The sequence below is a fragment of the Coturnix japonica genome, chromosome 4 (genome assembly GCF_054131305.1).
Source record: "Coturnix japonica strain WE chromosome 4, WE-NBRP24, whole genome shotgun sequence".
NCBI classification, from domain to species: domain Eukaryota; kingdom Metazoa; phylum Chordata; class Aves; order Galliformes; family Phasianidae; genus Coturnix; species Coturnix japonica.
The window spans coordinates 11,358,769-11,377,575 of record NC_140666.1 but is presented as its reverse complement, the minus strand read 5'-3'; the positions used below and the strand labels follow the sequence as shown (position 1 = coordinate 11,377,575).

The window sequence follows — 18,807 nt, the reverse complement described above, 5'->3', positions numbered from 1 at the left end:
ATGTGGGTTATGGGAACAGTGAGTGTCTGAGGTAAAGTGCAGGCATGGCAGTGCACAGCCCTGATGCTATTGGACCTGCAAGCAGGGTGTTATCTCTTGGCATGGCCTTCCACAGCTGTGGGGCTGAGGGCTGGGTGGGGCCAAGGAGGTACTAGGATGCGTGGGGCTGAGGAGATGTTGGTCACAGGGTGAGGAATCCTGGCTGGAGAAGCTGAGGTAAATAAAGGGGATGAAGGTGGAGACTGTGGGTAAAGCTGAGCCGACATCACATGTAAACCAATGCTGTTATGGCTTGTTGTTGGCATGGAGGAACCTGCTGAACATGTGGGGCCGCTCTGCAGAAAAGGACAGGGCTGGACCTTCTGTGCGTGGGGCTGAGATGGTGTATGGGGCTGAGATGCTGCAAGGGGCAGAGCGTGGGTACAGCTCTGCAGGCATGGGTTGCACATCCATGGTGCTCTGGGCCCCTGAAACCAGGGGGTTATCTCTGGCACAGACCTTCCAGAGGTGTGGGGCTGAGACGGAGATGTGTGTGGGGTGGAGATGCATATGGGGCTGAGACGGAGACACACATGGGGCTGAGACGGAGTTGCACATGGGGCACAGATGATGTGTGTGGGGCTGAAATTCCCTCCTTCCTTTGCAGCACCAGCAGAGAGGGAAGAAGAGGTGAGGGGAAGATAGAGACTGAAACGAAAGGGCTTTCAGGCCCTGCTCGCTGTATAACAACTACAGCTATTGCTGCAGACCAGCAACGTGGCCGCCCACGATGGGTGAAGGAGAAACGCAGCACAGCAGCGGCCCCCGGAGGGCGCCCGCCCCGCATCCCGCACAGCCCGGCCCCGCACGGCTCCCCCTGGTGGCCCCGCAGCCTTTCGGCTCCACGCGTGTTATTGCTCTCTTTGGGATGCGCATCCACCGCTGCTCCGCAGAACCTGCTGCCTGACAACGAGACAACCCACACCACACTGATGTAGTTGGGGTCATACAGCCCAACCTCAGACAGCTCCCTCCATTCTGTGGCTCTTCCTGGTGCAGAACACACAGATAAGCAAAGCTAAAAGCAACTGAGAGCAGGCTGCTGTGCTGGGCCAAAGCAAAGAGAACACTGCATTTAAATGGGTCTGTGGTTTGTTTTGTTTTCTTTATTATTATCTCAACTAATGCTTTGCCACCATATGACATCACTTGGAATAGCTCAGAATAGCAATATGATCTCAAAATATAGCAAACAGCTTGCCAAAGCAAGATAATATTAACTCCTATGGATACGGCATCTTCCTTCTTTGGCGACAAGGCTTCCTTTCACCTGTAAAAATACTTCTATATTCCAGCACTTTTTGCTCTTCGGATTATCAAACCCTGCTGTTCAAGAATATCTGCCTCTTCCCTGCATAAAACCTCCCCCCAACGCAGCGTGGTTTTATATCCAACAGCGTTTTAAATAAAAAACCAAAAGATATATATATAATTTCCATGCAGACGTCTGTAAAAATTAGGTTCTAGGTGCACACCGCTGAGCCGGGGCGCAGACAGAAATGCACTCGCTTCCATTCTCACGCTCAGCTGTGCCCTCAGCAAGGAGATATCAGGTGTTACGGCGTTCAAGGAGGGTGCTATTCTCAGATCAAGCCTAACTGAAAAATACAAGGAAAATAACCCTTCTTTATAAGTGGCAAGAGGGGAAAAAGAACACCGACTGCCGTGCTTTGTTTGTAAGGTCATCAGAGTAGTGAGAGGTATAAAAAGAAGCACCATGTAGAGAGAAGAGCAGGAGATCCATCCAGAAGTGAGGCGGTTCTCGCTTAGCATCGTGAGCTGCCCTGCAGGCCCCAGCTGGAGCTACAGAAGGTTCAGTGTGGCTTAGCAGGCAGGACTTTGTGCCAAGCTTTGTTTGCCAGGTCAAGGAAGTGGTCAGACCTAAAGTGAGCTTGGACCAAATGACAGCAATTAAACCAGACTGCAGATAGAAATACAACTCATCCCCGCTGCAATTCATACCAACCACCTCATAAGGCCCTTGGGGGAAAAAGAGATAAAAGGAACAAAAGGAAATAAAAAAAGAAGAATCAAGAACTACACAGTGAGTATTGGAGAAATAACAGGGCGAAACAGCTCCAGAGCAGCACTGTAAGATGCTGGTCTGTTCTGAATGCATTGCTGTGAGCTCCTGCTAAGTTCAACTTGCCTTTGGGAAAAGAGCACATCTGTTGGGTAAGGCTCCTCTCCCTGAGAGTTCTGATACGTTTGCCTTGCAAAAGCAGAACAGCATCCCTTGAACCTCAGCAGTTCCTAGGCCAACAGCTTTCAAACATGGACACAGCTGGTCTGCTTGCTACTCATGCACCCAGGGTGGCAGGTTGGGTTTTTTTTTGTTGCGTTTTGTTGTTTGTTTGCTTTGATTTTTACACGGATCTCCCCTTTTATACTCTCTTCATCCCTCTGCCCATCAAGCAGGCAAACACGGTCATGACCATCTTCGGTTTCACCTCTACAAGATCCTCTGGAAGAGCGTAGACTCGGGCACCAATTCTTCTTGCCATGGATACAGCATACCTATTTGCCATGGAAAGAAGGGTCTGTTAGCACATGGACTGGGAATCCATAACCTATCCAACACCATTTCACCTCCTGTACTAGGATTGGGCTCAGATTGAGCTGCAGAGCTGGGGCAGCTCAGGGTTTAATAATGGGTGTCAAAAGGAGCTCAAGCACTTGGGCTCAGCACTCTCAGGAGTGGTCCTTGAGAGCAGCTTGGCAGAGAAGGACCTGGGGGTCCTGATGGATGAGAGACTTAACATGAGCCAGCAGTGCACTCTGGCAGCTCAGAAAGCAAATGGGATCCTGGGCTTCATCGGGAGAGGGGTGGTCAGCAGGGATAGGGAGGTGATTGTCCCTCTCTACTTGGCTCTTGTGAGGCCCCATCTGTTGTACTGTGTCCAGGTGTGGAGCCCTCAGTACAAGAAAGACATGGAGATTTTGGAAAGGGTCCAGAGGAGGGACAGGAAGATGATCAGGGGGCTGGAGCACCTCCCCTATGAGGACAGGCTGAGGGAGCTGGGTTTGTTCAGCCTGGAGAAGAGAAGGTTGCGGGGTGACCTCATTGCAGCCTTTCAATACCTGAAGGGAACCTACATCCAGGAGGGGAGTAAACTCTTTGAAAGGGCTGACAATAGCAGGACACGGGGAAATGGATCCAAGTTGAAGGAGGGAAGATTTAGGTTGGATGTTAGGGGGAAGTTCTTTACTAGGAGAGTGGTTAGGCCCTGGAACAGGCTGCCCAGGGAGGTTGTGGATGCTCCGTCCTTGGAGGTGTTCAAGGCCAGGTTGGACGGGGCCCTGGGCAACCTGATCTAGTAAAGGTGTATGTTTGGTGGCCCTGCTAGGCCAGGGGGGTTGGAACTACATGATCCTTGAGGTCCCTTCCAACCTGGGTCATTCTATGATTCTGTGTGATATGGTCAGCAGTTCTCTCACACCAGTTTCACACGTCTATTGGATCTTCTGCCACATTCCTTTCCAATGGCACAGGCAAGCGTCTCCCATGTGCAAACTGAACTTTGAAACATCCAGCTCACTTTATCAACAGTTTAAAGTTGTAATTAATGTTTCTTAGGGCTCATAGCTAGCATGCATAATTGAGCTCATGTTTATATTTCTCCCTCTGTTTGCTTTTTAGCAATAACCAAGAGAGGCCGTTATCTACGTGAAAATCTCCTGCCATTCTGCCACTGCAGAAGAGCTGCAGAACACACATTCCAAAGGCAGGATGTGCTTTAAACTTGACAATCCATGGTGATTCAACAAGATGAGAGACAGGCAATGTTCAGTCTCTAAACCCTCATTTCTGGCTGAACATTTCACAAGCCTGAACAAACAGCAATGATCTGCTTCTCTCCTAAGAAGTGCCTGGGCTATTCTGCATTCCTCAGCAGGCAAGAGTCCAGCCAAGCACTCCTCAGGCATTACTGAGAAGAACAGCAATTCAGTTTCAAAAAGCACTTCCTGTCTGAAAGATTGTTAAAAGAGATTGAAAACCACAGAAACACAGTAAAAATGCTTGAAGCTTTAAGTCACGGCATAGTAGGTGCACTCTGCCAAAGCAAAACAGCTTTCAAGATGATAGACTTACTTAGCATTATTTTGTTTGTCATCTTCCGATAGATGACCAGTCTTTACGAGGTCATAGTTGATGCAGCCAGGCTGTATAGCATCTATTAAGTCCACAACTGCCAAGCTTGTGCTGATAGTCTTGTCCTGGAGAGTAAAAGCAGAGAAGCAAAGATGAGTATCTAATCCTGAAACGTACTTCTCACCTCAATTCAACTGCCCTGCAGTGTGCAACAAAACAAGCCTTAAACAAGCTGTTTCCAAGCAGCACTGTGAGTGATTACTCCCAGCTGGACCACAGGGAAACCAAAGTGTTGCTTCTCTTTTTGTAATAACATGAGATCAGGACTCCAATTTACTGTAACCAGTCTGCAAAGCATTTACAGGCAGCATATCCATCCCATTGACCAGACCACAGGGGAGAATGCCTAAAATATTTGTCAACTCCAGCCTCAGCACTTAATGGCACCTCAAGTCCCTACCACTGCCCTAGAAACCAACCACACTCCTCACGCTCCTATCAGCTCACTAGGCTCACTGCTACTCTCCCACCATGGGCAGTCCTCAAAGACTCCTCTATGGCAGCCCAAAGCCACTTCGTTCCCAGCACAGTCTGGATCCTGTCTTGTTTTGGGTGTAAGAGGGGAACCTGCACCTTGAAATTCTGGATGGAGGTGGACTTCCCAGCTTCTTTCAGTGTCTGGTTTACCCAGTTGACTATAATGTCATCGTTGGCTTTCTGACCATCACCCAGGTCCTCAAGGACGTTCAGTGTGTACCTGAGCACAAGCAGAGACAACGAGGTTAGGCTCAGAGCTTGAGCTAAGACCCAGAGATCACACAGCCTGGATGCAACAAGAGCCAGCACAAGTCCATGGCAGCAACCCTTGCAGCAAAAAGGAAGAGCCATCTATCCTACCTGAAATGTGATTTATATTAAAGCATTTAGCCTTTTGAGTCCTTTAATGGAGGTTCTCAAAATTGCCTGGGCTCAGGATGCTTTTAAACTGTTTAATGTAAAACTGTTTGAGCATTGGCAATGTGCTCAGAGGGGTAACACACACCTCCTAGAGGCCTGGATCAATTCACTCGTTAGTATTCTGGCCTCTAGAACCACACATGGAGATGATGCACAACAGGACTGCAGATATAGCTTATGTATTTTGTTCATCTAGTTTAGAAGAATTCAAAGACAAGAAAGAAGGATCTCAACTTGATCATCTGTTTTGAGTCAATATCCAGTTTTAAGTTTCGCCTTCCCCCTTGCTCCACTTCCAGGGTTATGAAGGAGCACTGAAATGTTCCTCTCATCACAACATTCTACTAAACATTAGAACAGAGATGTTGGGTAAGCAGTCCTGCTTTGGGTTCCCACATGCAGGTCAGCCTTGAGCAGGTAAGATTCTAGCCAGCAGCACGCACACAGATCCACTGTGGGCTCCCTGCAGGTCTGTGCTCCAGCTCCATGAGCAGCAGGACCAGCCCTGCCTGTTTATCCAGCTGAGTCTTGAAACCTTGCCAAGGATAGAGGTTTGGCAGACTCTGATGGGTGATCTGCTCCACTGCTGCAGTGCCCTCCTGGCAGAAATCTTCACAAGCTCAGTACTGCAATCCAAAGGTTTACGTTTGAGACAGCCCTTACCTTCTCATCAGCTGCCAGACTAAGGCCAGTGTCAGCGTTGGGTTTCCATCATTCAGATCCTGCCCTCCAATGCCAACCAGAGAGAATTTGGCTGGGTGCTTTCCCAGGTCAACAGCATAGTTACAGTTTTCTAGCTACACAGAAAAAGAGTGCAAAGAGCAATCACTCATAAACACACTCACTTGTGTTTGAAACCTCAAATAGGAATTTCTGGATAGTTCACATTTATTTCTGCTCCTGGTGCTCGCAACCACTTGGAAACTTGATCCGAATGCTTACCTTTTTCATATTAGCTCCAAGCTTCGGGTATGGGGGTTTGTTAACCTTATTCCAGTCAACAGGAACTTTGATCTTTTCATATAGCTGTAGTATTACCAGTGCATCTTGTAGGTCACTGAAAATGGAACAGAATGTGGCACGTAAGGGTTGGAGTCCACTCTGATATGGTCATATCATGGATAATTACTATTATTTACAGGCTGTTGCAATTTTAGTATCTCTAAAAGGAGAACATCTTGTGATTTTCAGTGCAGGTGAAATAGTCCCTGTTTAACACTGGGAAGCTGCTAAGCTAGGCTTTCATGTGATCACACCACCAGGTCCAGAACATAATTCCAGAGGCAGACACCTTTCCATTGCCCACAGGGGCCCAGCATATCCTGCTTCTGAATTACAATCATTTGGTCAAGCCTGAAATTTAGATGGCATATGAATGCAGGTCCTGTTGCTCAAGCTGTACATGCATTGGGAAGTCAGTGTACTAATTTACCAAGGGGAGGAGAAAACAAACCATTTTCAGCCCTTAAAACCAACTGCTGGTGTGCCAGCACCAGAATTCCCTAAGCTAAGGGCTGCAGGGAGCATGCAGTGAGCACTGTCTACTCCCTAACAGCCTTCCTCCAGCTACTTCCTCAGTACTGTGAGCAGCAGCAGCACAATGGGGTGGGCACATCTCCAGCCTGACCTAAGCTGGGTCCTTCCCAAGAGCCTAACACTTACCCATAGAGGTGATTTACGTGGGGGTTCACACCAAGGGAATTCATCCAGTTACGGAAGGTCCGTTCCTCACGGGTCTCTCCTAAATGAAAGAGAAAGAGTTCATGCACCTTGCTGCAAGCTCAGAGCTGTCAGAGGAGATCTCACTGGAGATATTTCCCTCCTGCTAATGTTGTGACTGATAGGGCCATCACCTTCCAGCAGAGTCCAGTCGATGTCCTGGTTTTCAGGCTTGGTAAGCGCTGGGTATTTGTTGAAGAGGTTTGCAACGAAGGCCAGGTTCAGTTTGGGATTTCCACTGACCACATCAGCCGGTGTGACAAACTGCCGGCAGCCGAGCCGCTCTGCCTGCTGCAGCATGAACTCTGCTCTGCGCAAGTCGTCCTTCTCCTGCCAGCAACACAAGGGACAAGAGCTGTCAGAGAAGAGATCGGGCTGCAAAGCAGATGGGAAGCTGCTGAAACAACATCACCGCTCCACCCGCCTTCACTAAGCATCAGTTGCTAATCAATTCAGCAACTGGAGGGACAAAGCATCCACATTAATCCCTTCTGCTGCTGATACACTTGTCCCACAGTTTGTGCCCACTTTTCCTAGCAAAGCCCTTTCCAAGCTTCTATACTTTCCATTCTTTTTAAATCCTTGGATCAAAAGCAGGATTCAGCATGCTCCCAAACGCAGGACGAATGCAAAATGTTTCTTAATTACTCCTGTTAATTGGCAGGTCTGCAACAGCCACTCATTGAACACAAGACCTGAGGTGTGTGTGTGCCCACTGACACCCTACACACACTTGAAATTAAGATACCAGGTTACCTAGAAGTCATGAGTGCAACGACAGGGTCACAAGTAGCAGCTGTACAGAGTGAGGACACAACAGCCTGAATACTTACATTGAAACCCGACATGTTAATATCGATCTGAGGCTCTCCTTCTTTCTGCCCTTTAGGTGCAATTTGATTGAGAAGGTGGAAATAAGCTCTAGAATCCTGAAATGGGTGAAAAATAAAGCTCAGGTTGCATAGCATGTGAAGGACAGCAGTGCAGACACCACAGCAATTCTCTTCAATTTCATCTTTACCAAGTCACCATGGCTAATTGACTTATGTACCTTTACTGAATTACCAAAATCTGTCAGCTTGACAGATAGTAACAGAGCACGATGGCAGAGATCCAGGCAGCACAAAAGAAAAAGGAAAAGGAAGAGGTTAGAAATATTTATGGTGAATAATTCTGGTTTTTAACTGTATGAACTCTGCCTTTATGGCACACCCTGCTGTGCACTTTTCCAAGGGCCTCTATCCCAGAGTCCATTTCAGTTGTCCTTTTTCTTCCTCCTAACTCTTAGCAAAGAAAATCAGCTCCACAACATGATGGGGTCGGCTTGCAAGAAACCCCCAGTGCCCAAGAGCTATCATCACCCCCTGCTTTGCACCATGGCAGAGTGAGAAAAGAGCCACTCCTGGCACCTGAAAAGTCCTCTGTGAGCCTCGCCTCTCACATTAACACTCAGCTGAGAGCAGAGAACAAGGGGTCTCATCTCCCCTCCTCTCCCAGTCCTGTGATACTTTGGATGAAACATCAGCAGCTACAAAGAGAACGTGGATATCACAGAGCCCAGGAATGCAGCTCGTGACTGCATCCATCTGTGTGAGCTGCAGCATGGCCCTACTTAAGAGACCTTGGAAAACTGTTTTCCTTAAAATAAAATAGATGGACTAAGAACATTTGAACATGCATGAGGAACATTAATTAAAACACACAGCAGCTGCGCAGCAGGATCCCACTGGAGGAAACACTCATACATTTGTGTGGCAAGAGATGACAGCATTATGATACCTTCAATATACTATTAACGAAACCTCTCTTAAACCTATTATTTGGAGCATTAAGAGGACCTCTCTTAACCTCTGCATTAAGGGCCTCACAGATGCATGCAAACACAGCCCTGGCAACCCCCAGCCTATTCCCAGATGCATGTGGCCAGGAAAGCTCTCAATACCTTGATGTCTGTGCTGAAGTTATTGATTTTGTGCCAGCCTGCATTTTCCAAGTGGAAGTTGGCCCATCTTAGGAGCAGCTCTTCTGGGGATAGTTTCATAAGATCCTCCAGGTTTTCACCATCACGAAGTAAAGCAGCCAGTGCTGGAAGAAAAACACTGTGAATGCATGGAATGAGCTTCAGCAAAGGACCGAGTGAGCACAGTGAGACTGCAGTATGATGTTCCCACAGCGAGAGGGATCTGAAGAGAAGAAAGTCATGGCAAACACATTCCCAAGGAGCTGAATCCTTCCTTTGCCCTGGCACTGCTGCCAAGAGCTGTGGGTGCCCCATCCCTGGAGGTGCCCAAGGCCACAGGGATGACGCCCAGGGCAGCCGAACTAGCAGGGGGGCAGCCAGCCCATAGCATGGGTTGGAACCGGATGTGCTTTAAAGTCCACTCCAACCCAATCCATTCTATGAGAGCAAACTACAAGCGCTATAACATCCACTTGGACCACGCCAAACATGCACATCCCGCACGAGCAAGCCAACTTCTCAGCTACAAACCAGCTGGCGGGCACTTGGCCTGGCGCACACCCTCGACGAAGCTGACGGCCAGCGCTCCCCTTTCGGCACAGGGGAGGGAAGAGGTGATGGGGCCAGAGGTGACAGCACGAGCAGCACGGCCCGGCGCAGGCACAGCAGCACATCGAGCACCTCGGCAGCGTGGGAGCAAGTCTGTATTCATGCTCTGCAAGTCATCACTCAGAGCTTCATTTACCTTCATTTCTGCTGAGCTCAATGTCGGCAAACAAGCCGATCTTAATGATCTGCCAGAGAAGCCCAAGAACCAGGTGGGGTTTCCCTTCCCTCAAGTCCTCCGCACCAATATTGACAACATGACACCCGATGGCGGACGCAGAATTCAGCGCCAGGTTCAAGTTCTCCTGCAGACAACACAACCAGGTCAGACACAGCACAAGGAGATGCCACTTTGCCTCTCATCCAGCACCGGCAGAGCAGAGTAGGGAATTCCCCCTTGTCCTCATTCCCAACAGCTTGGAGGAAACTCTCGTGGCTGAAGCTTTAATGGAGCTGTCAGCAGCAGGCTGAATCAATAAGAACCAAAGGAGGCACAAGGGTTTAATTTCAGCCTCTGGTATTTAGTTTCACCCTTTGAGTCGGTTGCATTTTGTGGCATCCACAAGAACATGGATGGAGAAGTGTTAAGGTATCCACACACGCGCACGTGTGGGCATCTGTGCAAAACCAGCCTGCTTTACTACAAAACAATTCAGAGAGTCCAATAACCATGTTGCTTTGGAAAGACTGCACTGTATCTAATGACCGCAGCAACGTAAGTGGGAACAGCATTTCAGCCATTTTGTCCTTAAGTTCTCATTCCTGTCTTTTGAACTGTGCTCATCACACCATGATTGCCAATTACACACCAGGCAAAACTGCCTTTAATAATTCAATGCAAGTTAGAAAACTCCATCCTTTCTATATTCCCACAGTAACTCTTGGAGCCACTGAGCTGAGTTCCCCATTACTCTGAGTGTGCATTTCTGCAAGCACACACAACTGTATCATACCTGAATGATGAACGGCGTAAGTTTCTTCTTATTAATTGCTCTTTCATCAATTGTGTCCGGAACAGAAAGATTGATCATTTTGCTGTCAGGAGGAAAAATAACAACATTTGAACAACATCCAATTTCTCATCTCAGCAAGTTGTTGCATTATGACGATGCTCACCACAGCACATTGTCTTTATCTCCCCACTTCTTTGGGCTGTTTTGGTTTGTTTTTCTAAATCAAGGTTGTGTAAATCAGAAGTTAATATTTATGTTATCAAGACTGTATTTGGAACGTATCTGAAACTAATAGCTAAGCCTGAAACCTTAAACATCTCCCCAGCCACCATTGATCTCAGCTGCTGGAGCAAAAAGAGCACATGAATTATTCACAGATGCAGACACTGAACTACTGAAGGCTCATTGCCGTGTTGTCAGGTGCTGCAGTGTAGTAAAACAACCTTCTTCCTCCTGTTGTGCAGATGTGCCACTGCTGGCAAGAGAAACTGCACCAACAAAAGTGCAAACACGGAGTGTTTAGTGGGGAACGTGTGAGCAAAATGGATGTTCAGTCAGCAGAAAACACAACACATTTTTCTTTACATCGTGAACTGTTTCCTACTCAGTTCAGTCTTCGCCTGAATAACTGAAATACTTTGAAACTGTGGAAATAAATTGCTTGTACACAGACACATCACACATAGAAGTAAAGCCTGGGTGACTGGACCCTTCTTCATGCATGCAACACTGTACGGACACATTGGTGCACAAAACCAGCCCAGCATGCAATGGAAATTCCCCTACCTGTGGAATCTGGGGAATTGATTTTGTTTGTTTCTGGAGCCATCAGGACTTACCACAGCACAATCCCATCTCCCACCGCTTTGAACAGGTCGTCTGTATTTGGGTTCATTGGAATAACGTGCCTACAGTCAGGATCATTTTCCAGGGCTTTGTTTATCCAGTTTACGAACGCATATTTCTCTTCCTCTGCAATTTAATTCAATTTAATATAAATTTAATACAGGCTTCTTCACAACATAGCGAAGATTTTCCCAGAGCTGCGTACAGCAGCCCAGAATGAAACACTATTTTATTGGATGCACAGAGTTCAAAGGTGCCTGAAATTAACTTCCATCTATCAGAATGTTCTTGTCATTGACCCATTACACATTAGCCACATCCACGAGGCTAAGTCCACGAGGACTTCATCAGCAAGCACAGTTTACAAAACAAATAAGCACATGTTTAATTCACACGTTGCTTATCTTCCATTACCCTGCATCCAGTCCTGCTCTTCATCTCCATCTGTGATCATTCAGCTACTGAGAAAGCACAACACGTGGCAGGCTGCAGGAATCTGCTCTCTCTTTGCCTCCCCTCACCCAAGAGAAGAGCAGAGGGTCAGAGATGTACCTGAGTATGAATGCTGCGTCCCCTCGCTGGAGAGCTCGGAGGTGCCCCCAATGGCACAGATGCCTTCCTTTCTGTTGATGGCTTTTCTGAACGTTTTAGCAATGTCGCTGCTTTTCACCTCTTGGAATATCTATAATGGAAAGGGCTACGTTAGAGCAACAAGAAATGCCTTCCCAAAATGAGAGGGCTGCAAAGAAGAAGCAGGGACAAAGAAAAGCTACATTCTGCTTCTCAGCTTTGAAGCAAACTCTGTGGTACAACCAGCACATGTGAAGGGCCTAGCGAAGTCATAGTGGGGTTAAATGCAACAGGGGCAGCGGGCAGAGCTGACCCACTCTAACACAAACTGTAAGTGGCCATTGAGGCAGCAGCAGTAGGTTTGCAGTAACCCACACACATTGACCTTCCCACATAGATTTCATGAGACCAGGAGCAAAAAGTGAGAATGTTGCACTATGAGAGCAGGTCCGCATGCAGCAGTTTCCACAGCACCAAAGCTGTTGTGCAATTTTAACCCTTCTGTGTAAGCCGGATGCTCACGTGGCTGTGACTTTAGTTCACACACAAGGCTCTGCCCACAACCCACAGGATACAACAAAAACATCACCTATACATCGACACAATACGTTGTGCAATCTAATCTACAATAACCTGTAACAACAGGTAAGGTTGTTGTTTTTTTTTTTCTATCAGGCTTAGACTAGCTTTCAAAACACCCTGCATTTCAGGGAAGAAGGGTTCTTCTATCATGAGATTACACCATGTGGTTTCTGCAGGTTGCATGCCACTATTAGTGGCCTTGAGGTCCTATAGAACCAAGAAACCATTAAACAAATGCAAGGCCGTATGAATGATCTTTGAATAGAAGGTCGTTCAAACATCAAACTGTAATGCCCTCAAAATTTAAGCGAGCTGTTTCCAGCCAAGCTGAAAACACAAACCAAAAAGCCTGTGTCTTTTTACATTTGCTGGAGTAGTGGGATTACACAGCTTCATTGAAAATACATGCTTTAATGCTGAGCTGTCACCAAGTTGTCTGACCCCAAACTCAAGGGGGTTCACGTCTTACCTGGCACCAGAAACCCCAATTGAACTGCTTGGAGTTGGAAAACAACAGCTCTGTCCACAGAAATCCTACAACTTATACAGCTTATTACAGCTTCTGCTGTATAGACTGGCTGCCTGTAAGGTGTTTTCCTGATGGTTACTTCATCATTGGTACCATTCAAGTCAGACAGAAAAGATTTGATTTCTTCCTTCCCAGGGCAAAGTTAGAGTCACAGACCACTCCAAACCAACAGCTGAACCATGCACCCAGCATGCAAGTGTTCACAGACTGCAAACAAACTCCAACTTACTAGTTGGCTCCGAACTCAAAAGTTCAGAGGGTCTGAAAACAACTAAGGAACAAAAAGAGGTGAATTTAAGTTGACATGAGAACAGCTCCCTAAAGTAGGAGAGCGGCTCCTCTACACGTATTTTATGGTATTATTCTTCCAACGTTCAGAGTATAAAAAGGATGAAGAGATGGATACTGAACAAGCACATCAGAGGAAGCGTTGTCCTTTTGAGAAGACAAAATAAAGCAAGTTAATAATAAAATCCGACCTATTTCTGATGGTTGGACCATCCACCAGCTTCTCCCACCTCTCTACTCCTGTCCTTCCCTTTTAAGGCAACACATAGATCTGAACTTTCCTGGATTGGCACCTAGAATAATTTCAAAGTGTGCCTTGAAATGCCCTTTCAGATCTTTAGCAAGTACTTGTGGGCCAATTAAATTAAGAAGGGAAATGACACTGCTTCTATGGGAAAACAAGCCTTCATCCACATGCCTGGAAAAACAGAGTTGCTTCCAGTCAGTCCTCAGAGCCTGGAGAACTGGAAGTCCTTTTTCCAGTTGCCATCCCACATGGAAATAGAGTTCCAGCCTCCAATGGGCTTCTCATAAAGGAAAATCACATAAGATTGTTTTGTTTGAAAAACAATGTGTTTCCACTTTGTCCAAATCTACAGCCTGACGATAAACAGCACAGAAGACAGTAGAGGTCTCTATAGGACCAAAGAGCTGCTTGTTACCTCAAAAGCAATCTGTGCATGGAAAGAAAACTAGAATTAGGGCAAGGTCAGCCCTTGTCAGAATGTTTCTTTGTCTCTGTCTAAAAGGAGACCCCAGACCATATATGAGAGTGCTGGAAATTCAGAAATAGCACTTACGTAGACAAACTCCTCAAAACTAATCTTCCCATCCTTGTTCTTGTCACTGTCGATCATGAGCTTCTGGATGATCTCTCTCACTTTGTACCCAGGGAGAGGCAGGTTGGCTTCCTTGAAGAGCTCGTGCAACTCATAGTCACAGATGAAGCCATTGCTGTTGAGGTCTGGGAAAGAAAAAGGGATGGAAGAAGGCAATTTAGGAACACAGCTGGCATCCAATGGGCCAAGCTCCAGACAGTGGGGGAGAAACACCATTCCCATGCTCAGATGTGCTTTATAGGGATGCATGTCTGCCACGTTGCATGGGTCATGTGTCTTTGCTGAAGGCAGAATCTGTGTAGGATGCAGACACACAGTGGGACACCCACACTAAAAGCACCAAGCCCAAGAAGCACACATTCAACTGACACTACCCAGGAAACAATAGAACAAGCTCAGTGCACACAGCTCATGCTCAGAGAGAGACACAGAGTGTGCCATGAGCTCGGCCCAGCTTTGTGCTATGGCAGCTTCCAGGCAGAGCTGAACAAGGCCCATCTCAGTGCACATGACCAAGCCTGGGCTAAAAGTTTCACAAGAGAACATCTGCGTTCCCATAAATCATCTCCAGAGCGTTACTTTTTGCATCTGAATTGCACTGCAGCTGGTTTCTGCAGCAAAAATAGAAGGTCACCAAACGCAGCACGTTTCTGCATTCTGAACTGAAAAATCTAAGTCAGCTCTGCATTCACTTTTTAATCATGCTGCTAATGATGTTCTCCACTTAGCACTGACAAAAACAGATGCTGCCAGAACTTTCAGTAAGGACTACAAATGCTATGCAAGGCATTCTGGCAGCTACCAAGACACAGCAGCACAGCATGCTTAGCAAGATGTGATCACCTGCACGGTTTGCTTCTTGTTTTCTTCCTCTGCAAGTGGAAACCTCAAGCTTTGCATGTCAACACATCCCAGCCCCTTTGCTGACAGCATCCCATCTACAGACCACACAAACCCAGCAGCCCTGCTCTTTCTGCAGGTAGGCAAGCTCTTGCTGCAGCCAAGGAAGGGCGCAGGTTGAGTGCTATTTATAAGGCAGCAGACTCTCCATAAGGCCACAGAATTCGACTGAGCTCAAGCAGCAGCTTCTGCTCCCCACACAGCCTTGTAGACCACAGCCTGCATGAAGGGAGGGCTGCAGCAGCCCCAGCAATGCTATCTTTTGTTCCCAAGGGAATCTCACATCGCAGTCACCGGGGTCAGAGATGCTTCCTACATTAAAATAGTCGGGGTGGCTCAGAAGTCCAGTTTGCCAGCAAATTCTGAAAGCCAATTGACTTGTAATGATGTGACAGTGGTGGTTTTTAAGTTGCATTTAAAATAATACTACTAATAATAAAGTTCCAGCAAGCAGCAGGTCGTCACCACCACCAGCCCAGCCCTCCTCATCTTCCACACCCATATGGGATTCCACAATTGTTTTGAGGAGTTAGCAAGAAAGTGACATTCAAATGCTCGCTGGCAGATGTCCAAAGGAATGGCCCCTAGATCTCAAACTGAAGAACACCACCAAGTCCAGCCAATTAATAAATACATTAAACTGCTTCATGAAGTGTCAGTGTTTCCAATAATGCTGATGAATTACGGTGGTTGGGGACAATGATTAATGAGAGCAACCGGCTGCTGCCTGGCCTTGAATTTCAGAGTTTTATTCCAAAATAACATGAGCTTACAGAGGCAGGCTTCATTAAACAGTCCAGTCTGAGATGTCATCAGCAAGCTATTTCCCCTGCAGATACATCACAGCTTCCTCCGCTACAGCTTGCTTTCTTACTGCTAACTATAACCACACGGTCTGCAGCTTCTTCCCATCTCATATCCAGGATAAATAAATAAATGAAGAAATAAAAACACACTGATAAGGAAAAGAAGGAATTTGCTGATCTCCGGGGCCTATTAACCTGAAACAGAACTTCAGTTTCACCTCCAGTTTGCCATAAGCCAACACCTACTGCTTGAGCCTGTGCTCGGCTAAACCAACCACAATCCTTCTCCACGCTGCCAAATAAACAGGTGAATTCAGAAGCACCCAACCAGCCCTCCTTCCAAGCAGCTCACTGCCTACAAATGCAATTTCACATCATGTGAAATCAAGCGAACTGAAAGAGCTCCTACTGGTAAGAATCTCACCTAAATGCACTCCAAAACCTTGGGTCTCCACCATATAGCTCTTCCAACACTAAATGACACCCCAAACACCCACCTCTAAGAATTACACTTCTACAGCATCCTGGGGAAAAGCTGTTGCTGATTTACTTCATGGATTAAAAGGAAACACACAACCCAGACACTGTGGGAGGGGATTTACCAGCAAAGCAGGTCTGTTGGCTCAGGTGCAAGACCCCACACTGAGCCAGAGTTCTTCCAGTAAGGACAGTCTCATATCAAGCTCGAGCTGCTCAGACAGAAAGGCTCATTTAAGCGTTAAAGCCTGCCGGATGTGATGGCCCATGGATCTGGCTTGGCAGCAGAGCCCAGTAACTAGCAGCTCACTGCGCAGGGGAATCTGTACCCATTCTTTCCCTAACACGTCAAAAAGGCATTACACCATAGCCCTGTCAGGGCCTGAAACCCCATCCCACAAAGCAGCTACTTTCCTACTCACGCTCCCCCTCTGAAAACACAGTCAGTATATCATGTAGCAGCAGTAAAAGATTCACCTCTGCAGCACTATCAAGCTCTGTAATGGCGTGCAGCATCACTGCTGGTCCACCATATGGCTGCCTTGCTGGATGTCCTGCCACATGGCCAGCCTTCAGACAGGAGGGGGGTCTAAAACCCCACTCCTAACAGAACCTGAAGTGCTATCCAACAGCTGAAGAGGCTGTCAAAATAGAAGCTATCCCAAGCAAAATCCCTCGGCGTACGACCCAGAATTACTAATGGAAGAAAGCAAATTGTTTTACCAGACAAGCTACAGCCTGGATTCATTATAATCCACCCGATGGAAAGGAAACTACAGCGCATCTGAAGTTTCCTATTCCCACTGAAAGATGCATGGTGCCAGCGTGCTCAGCCTGCCAAAGGTCAGCGCAGTGATAGATGGCTCCATCTTCTGCCCGTACACAGGTGGCGCAGCAAAGCCACAGAAAACAGATCCCAAAAGCTGCTTCAAGCTCTGGCTCAGCTTCCTCCAGACAAGTCCTTAAAATAGCTTAAATAACAGGATGCAAGAGGGGAAAGTAACCACACATTCCCTTTTAAGGACACAGGCTCTCAGCAGGGTCACAGCTCCCTGCTTGCCATAAGCCAGCATTTCGGAGCATTGTTTTACCACCTTGCAGCACTGAACAAAATGTTCATCCGCGTTGTGTTTTTAAGCACAGAGCATTTCCAGAAATGATCCTTATCTCTGCTTATCGGGAACAGGGAGAAGGAAGACAAATAGAACTGCAGATTCTGTACCGCTGTTCTTCCTCTACCAAGAGCCACCGTTTGGCCAGGAGCAAACAGCCACAGCAATATCCTGCTGTTGAATGCTGGAGCTGCTTGTCTGCACTGCAGCTAACTTCAGTGCCCTGTAACATCCCAGGCAGTTATAGAGCCCAGGGTGGAGGTGGCTCCTTCAGGCACAAAAGAGAGCAATAAAGATGCTCTTGACAGACACCAGGGCAGTGTCTGTGGGTTCTGCCATGATTAAACCACACAAACCAAAGGCTGTTGAAGAGGACAAGCAGAGCCCATCACACCTGCGGGTGTATGCTAATAGCTAATTACCACATTTCTTGTTACTTAAGCTTTGACGCTTCCATTTAAACTGAACAGAGATCCATCTCCCTTAGAGCAAGCTAGTTCCCTAACATAAATCACTATCTGAATGGGTTTCCCAGTGCAAAGGCAGCCAACCAACTTCACTGACAAAAAGCCACCCCACTGCAGCCAGGTCAATTGCTTTCAGTTTGCCCAAGCACAGAATGGGCTGCTGCACCCTACTTTCAACAACACCTGCCTTTAGCAGTATGTGATGCATTGTGAAGCATAACGTTGCTGCCCTCCTCCCTCTGTGCCAGCTGACTCCCACCTGCCCTAAAGGTCTGGGGGAAGAGCAAAATGGGAGAGCAAACTGCCAAGAACACAACTCGCTTCACGCCCCACCACTGTTCGGTTAGCTCTGAAATCCACTTTTACTGCTGCAGACTGTGAATTAACAGCAAGACAGAGCTTTGATCAGATGCCAGGCAGCACTTGATGTGCAGCTGGGAGGGGAGTTGGGATTGGCCTGTACTGCACAACCCGCTCCCGCCCAGTCCCAGCCCCAGCTGCAGACTCTGACCTCAGCCTGCTGCTGCCACCCAGCTCCCTCCCATCCTCCAGCAAGCCCCATGAGGAAACCAAACCAGCAGAAAACAATTTCTCTCCATCACGTCAGCTCTCTGCCCATCTAAGCTTCCCCAAGCAGCCTGCAATGGGCTCATGCCACACCAGCTCAGGAGGGAGGCAGGAGCAGGCAGAGCAACCCTGAGCATTGCCCACAGCCAGGGAGGTGGGACCCGGGGAGCCACAGAGCCACCAGAGGGCACCGCAATGCACAGTGCCCACAGAGCATCTTATCATCAGCACAGGTGATGGCCAGGGATGCAGCTACTAACTACACTTTGCTACATATGCACACTAAACTCAGTGCCTCCACACACCAGAAGCAGAGCACCTACATTTCCCTCTGCCAAAACAGCACTCCTAGGACCAAGTTCTGAAGCAATGGGGTGACAGGCTGACTGTTGGATGAGATGATTTTAGAGGCGTTTTCCAGCCTTTATGATTTTATGATACTAAGTGCTGCCTGGCCAAAGTAACACAATGCCCACATCCTTCCCTTTGCACTCCTT

General features: G+C 47.5%; 1 protein-coding gene across 17 annotated transcripts in view; it reads right to left on the bottom strand.

Annotated features, from left to right (window-relative positions):
• Nucleotides 1–1,125: 1,125 nt before the first annotated feature.
• PLS3 (plastin 3) overlaps nt 1,126–18,807 on the bottom strand; it is a 43,815-nt gene continuing 26,133 nt past the window's right edge. For all 17 annotated transcript variants that reach the window (XM_085544490.1, XM_085544489.1, XM_085544493.1 and 14 more), the window contains 14 exons: nt 13,943–14,106; nt 11,726–11,855; nt 11,167–11,299; nt 10,328–10,409; nt 9,514–9,679; nt 8,751–8,893; nt 7,642–7,737; nt 6,943–7,138; nt 6,752–6,830; nt 6,032–6,146; nt 5,753–5,886; nt 4,766–4,889; nt 4,133–4,257; nt 1,126–2,556 (listed from right to left, as the gene is read on the bottom strand). In XM_085544490.1, the coding sequence (XP_085400616.1) occupies nt 2,424–2,556; nt 4,133–4,257; nt 4,766–4,889; nt 5,753–5,886; nt 6,032–6,146; nt 6,752–6,830; nt 6,943–7,138; nt 7,642–7,737; nt 8,751–8,893; nt 9,514–9,679; nt 10,328–10,409; nt 11,167–11,299; nt 11,726–11,855; nt 13,943–14,106 (1,820 nt within the window). In that variant the 3' untranslated portion in view covers nt 1,126–2,423. The remainder of the gene's footprint in view (nt 2,557–4,132; nt 4,258–4,765; nt 4,890–5,752; nt 5,887–6,031; nt 6,147–6,751; nt 6,831–6,942; nt 7,139–7,641; nt 7,738–8,750; nt 8,894–9,513; nt 9,680–10,327; nt 10,410–11,166; nt 11,300–11,725; nt 11,856–13,942; nt 14,107–18,807) is intronic.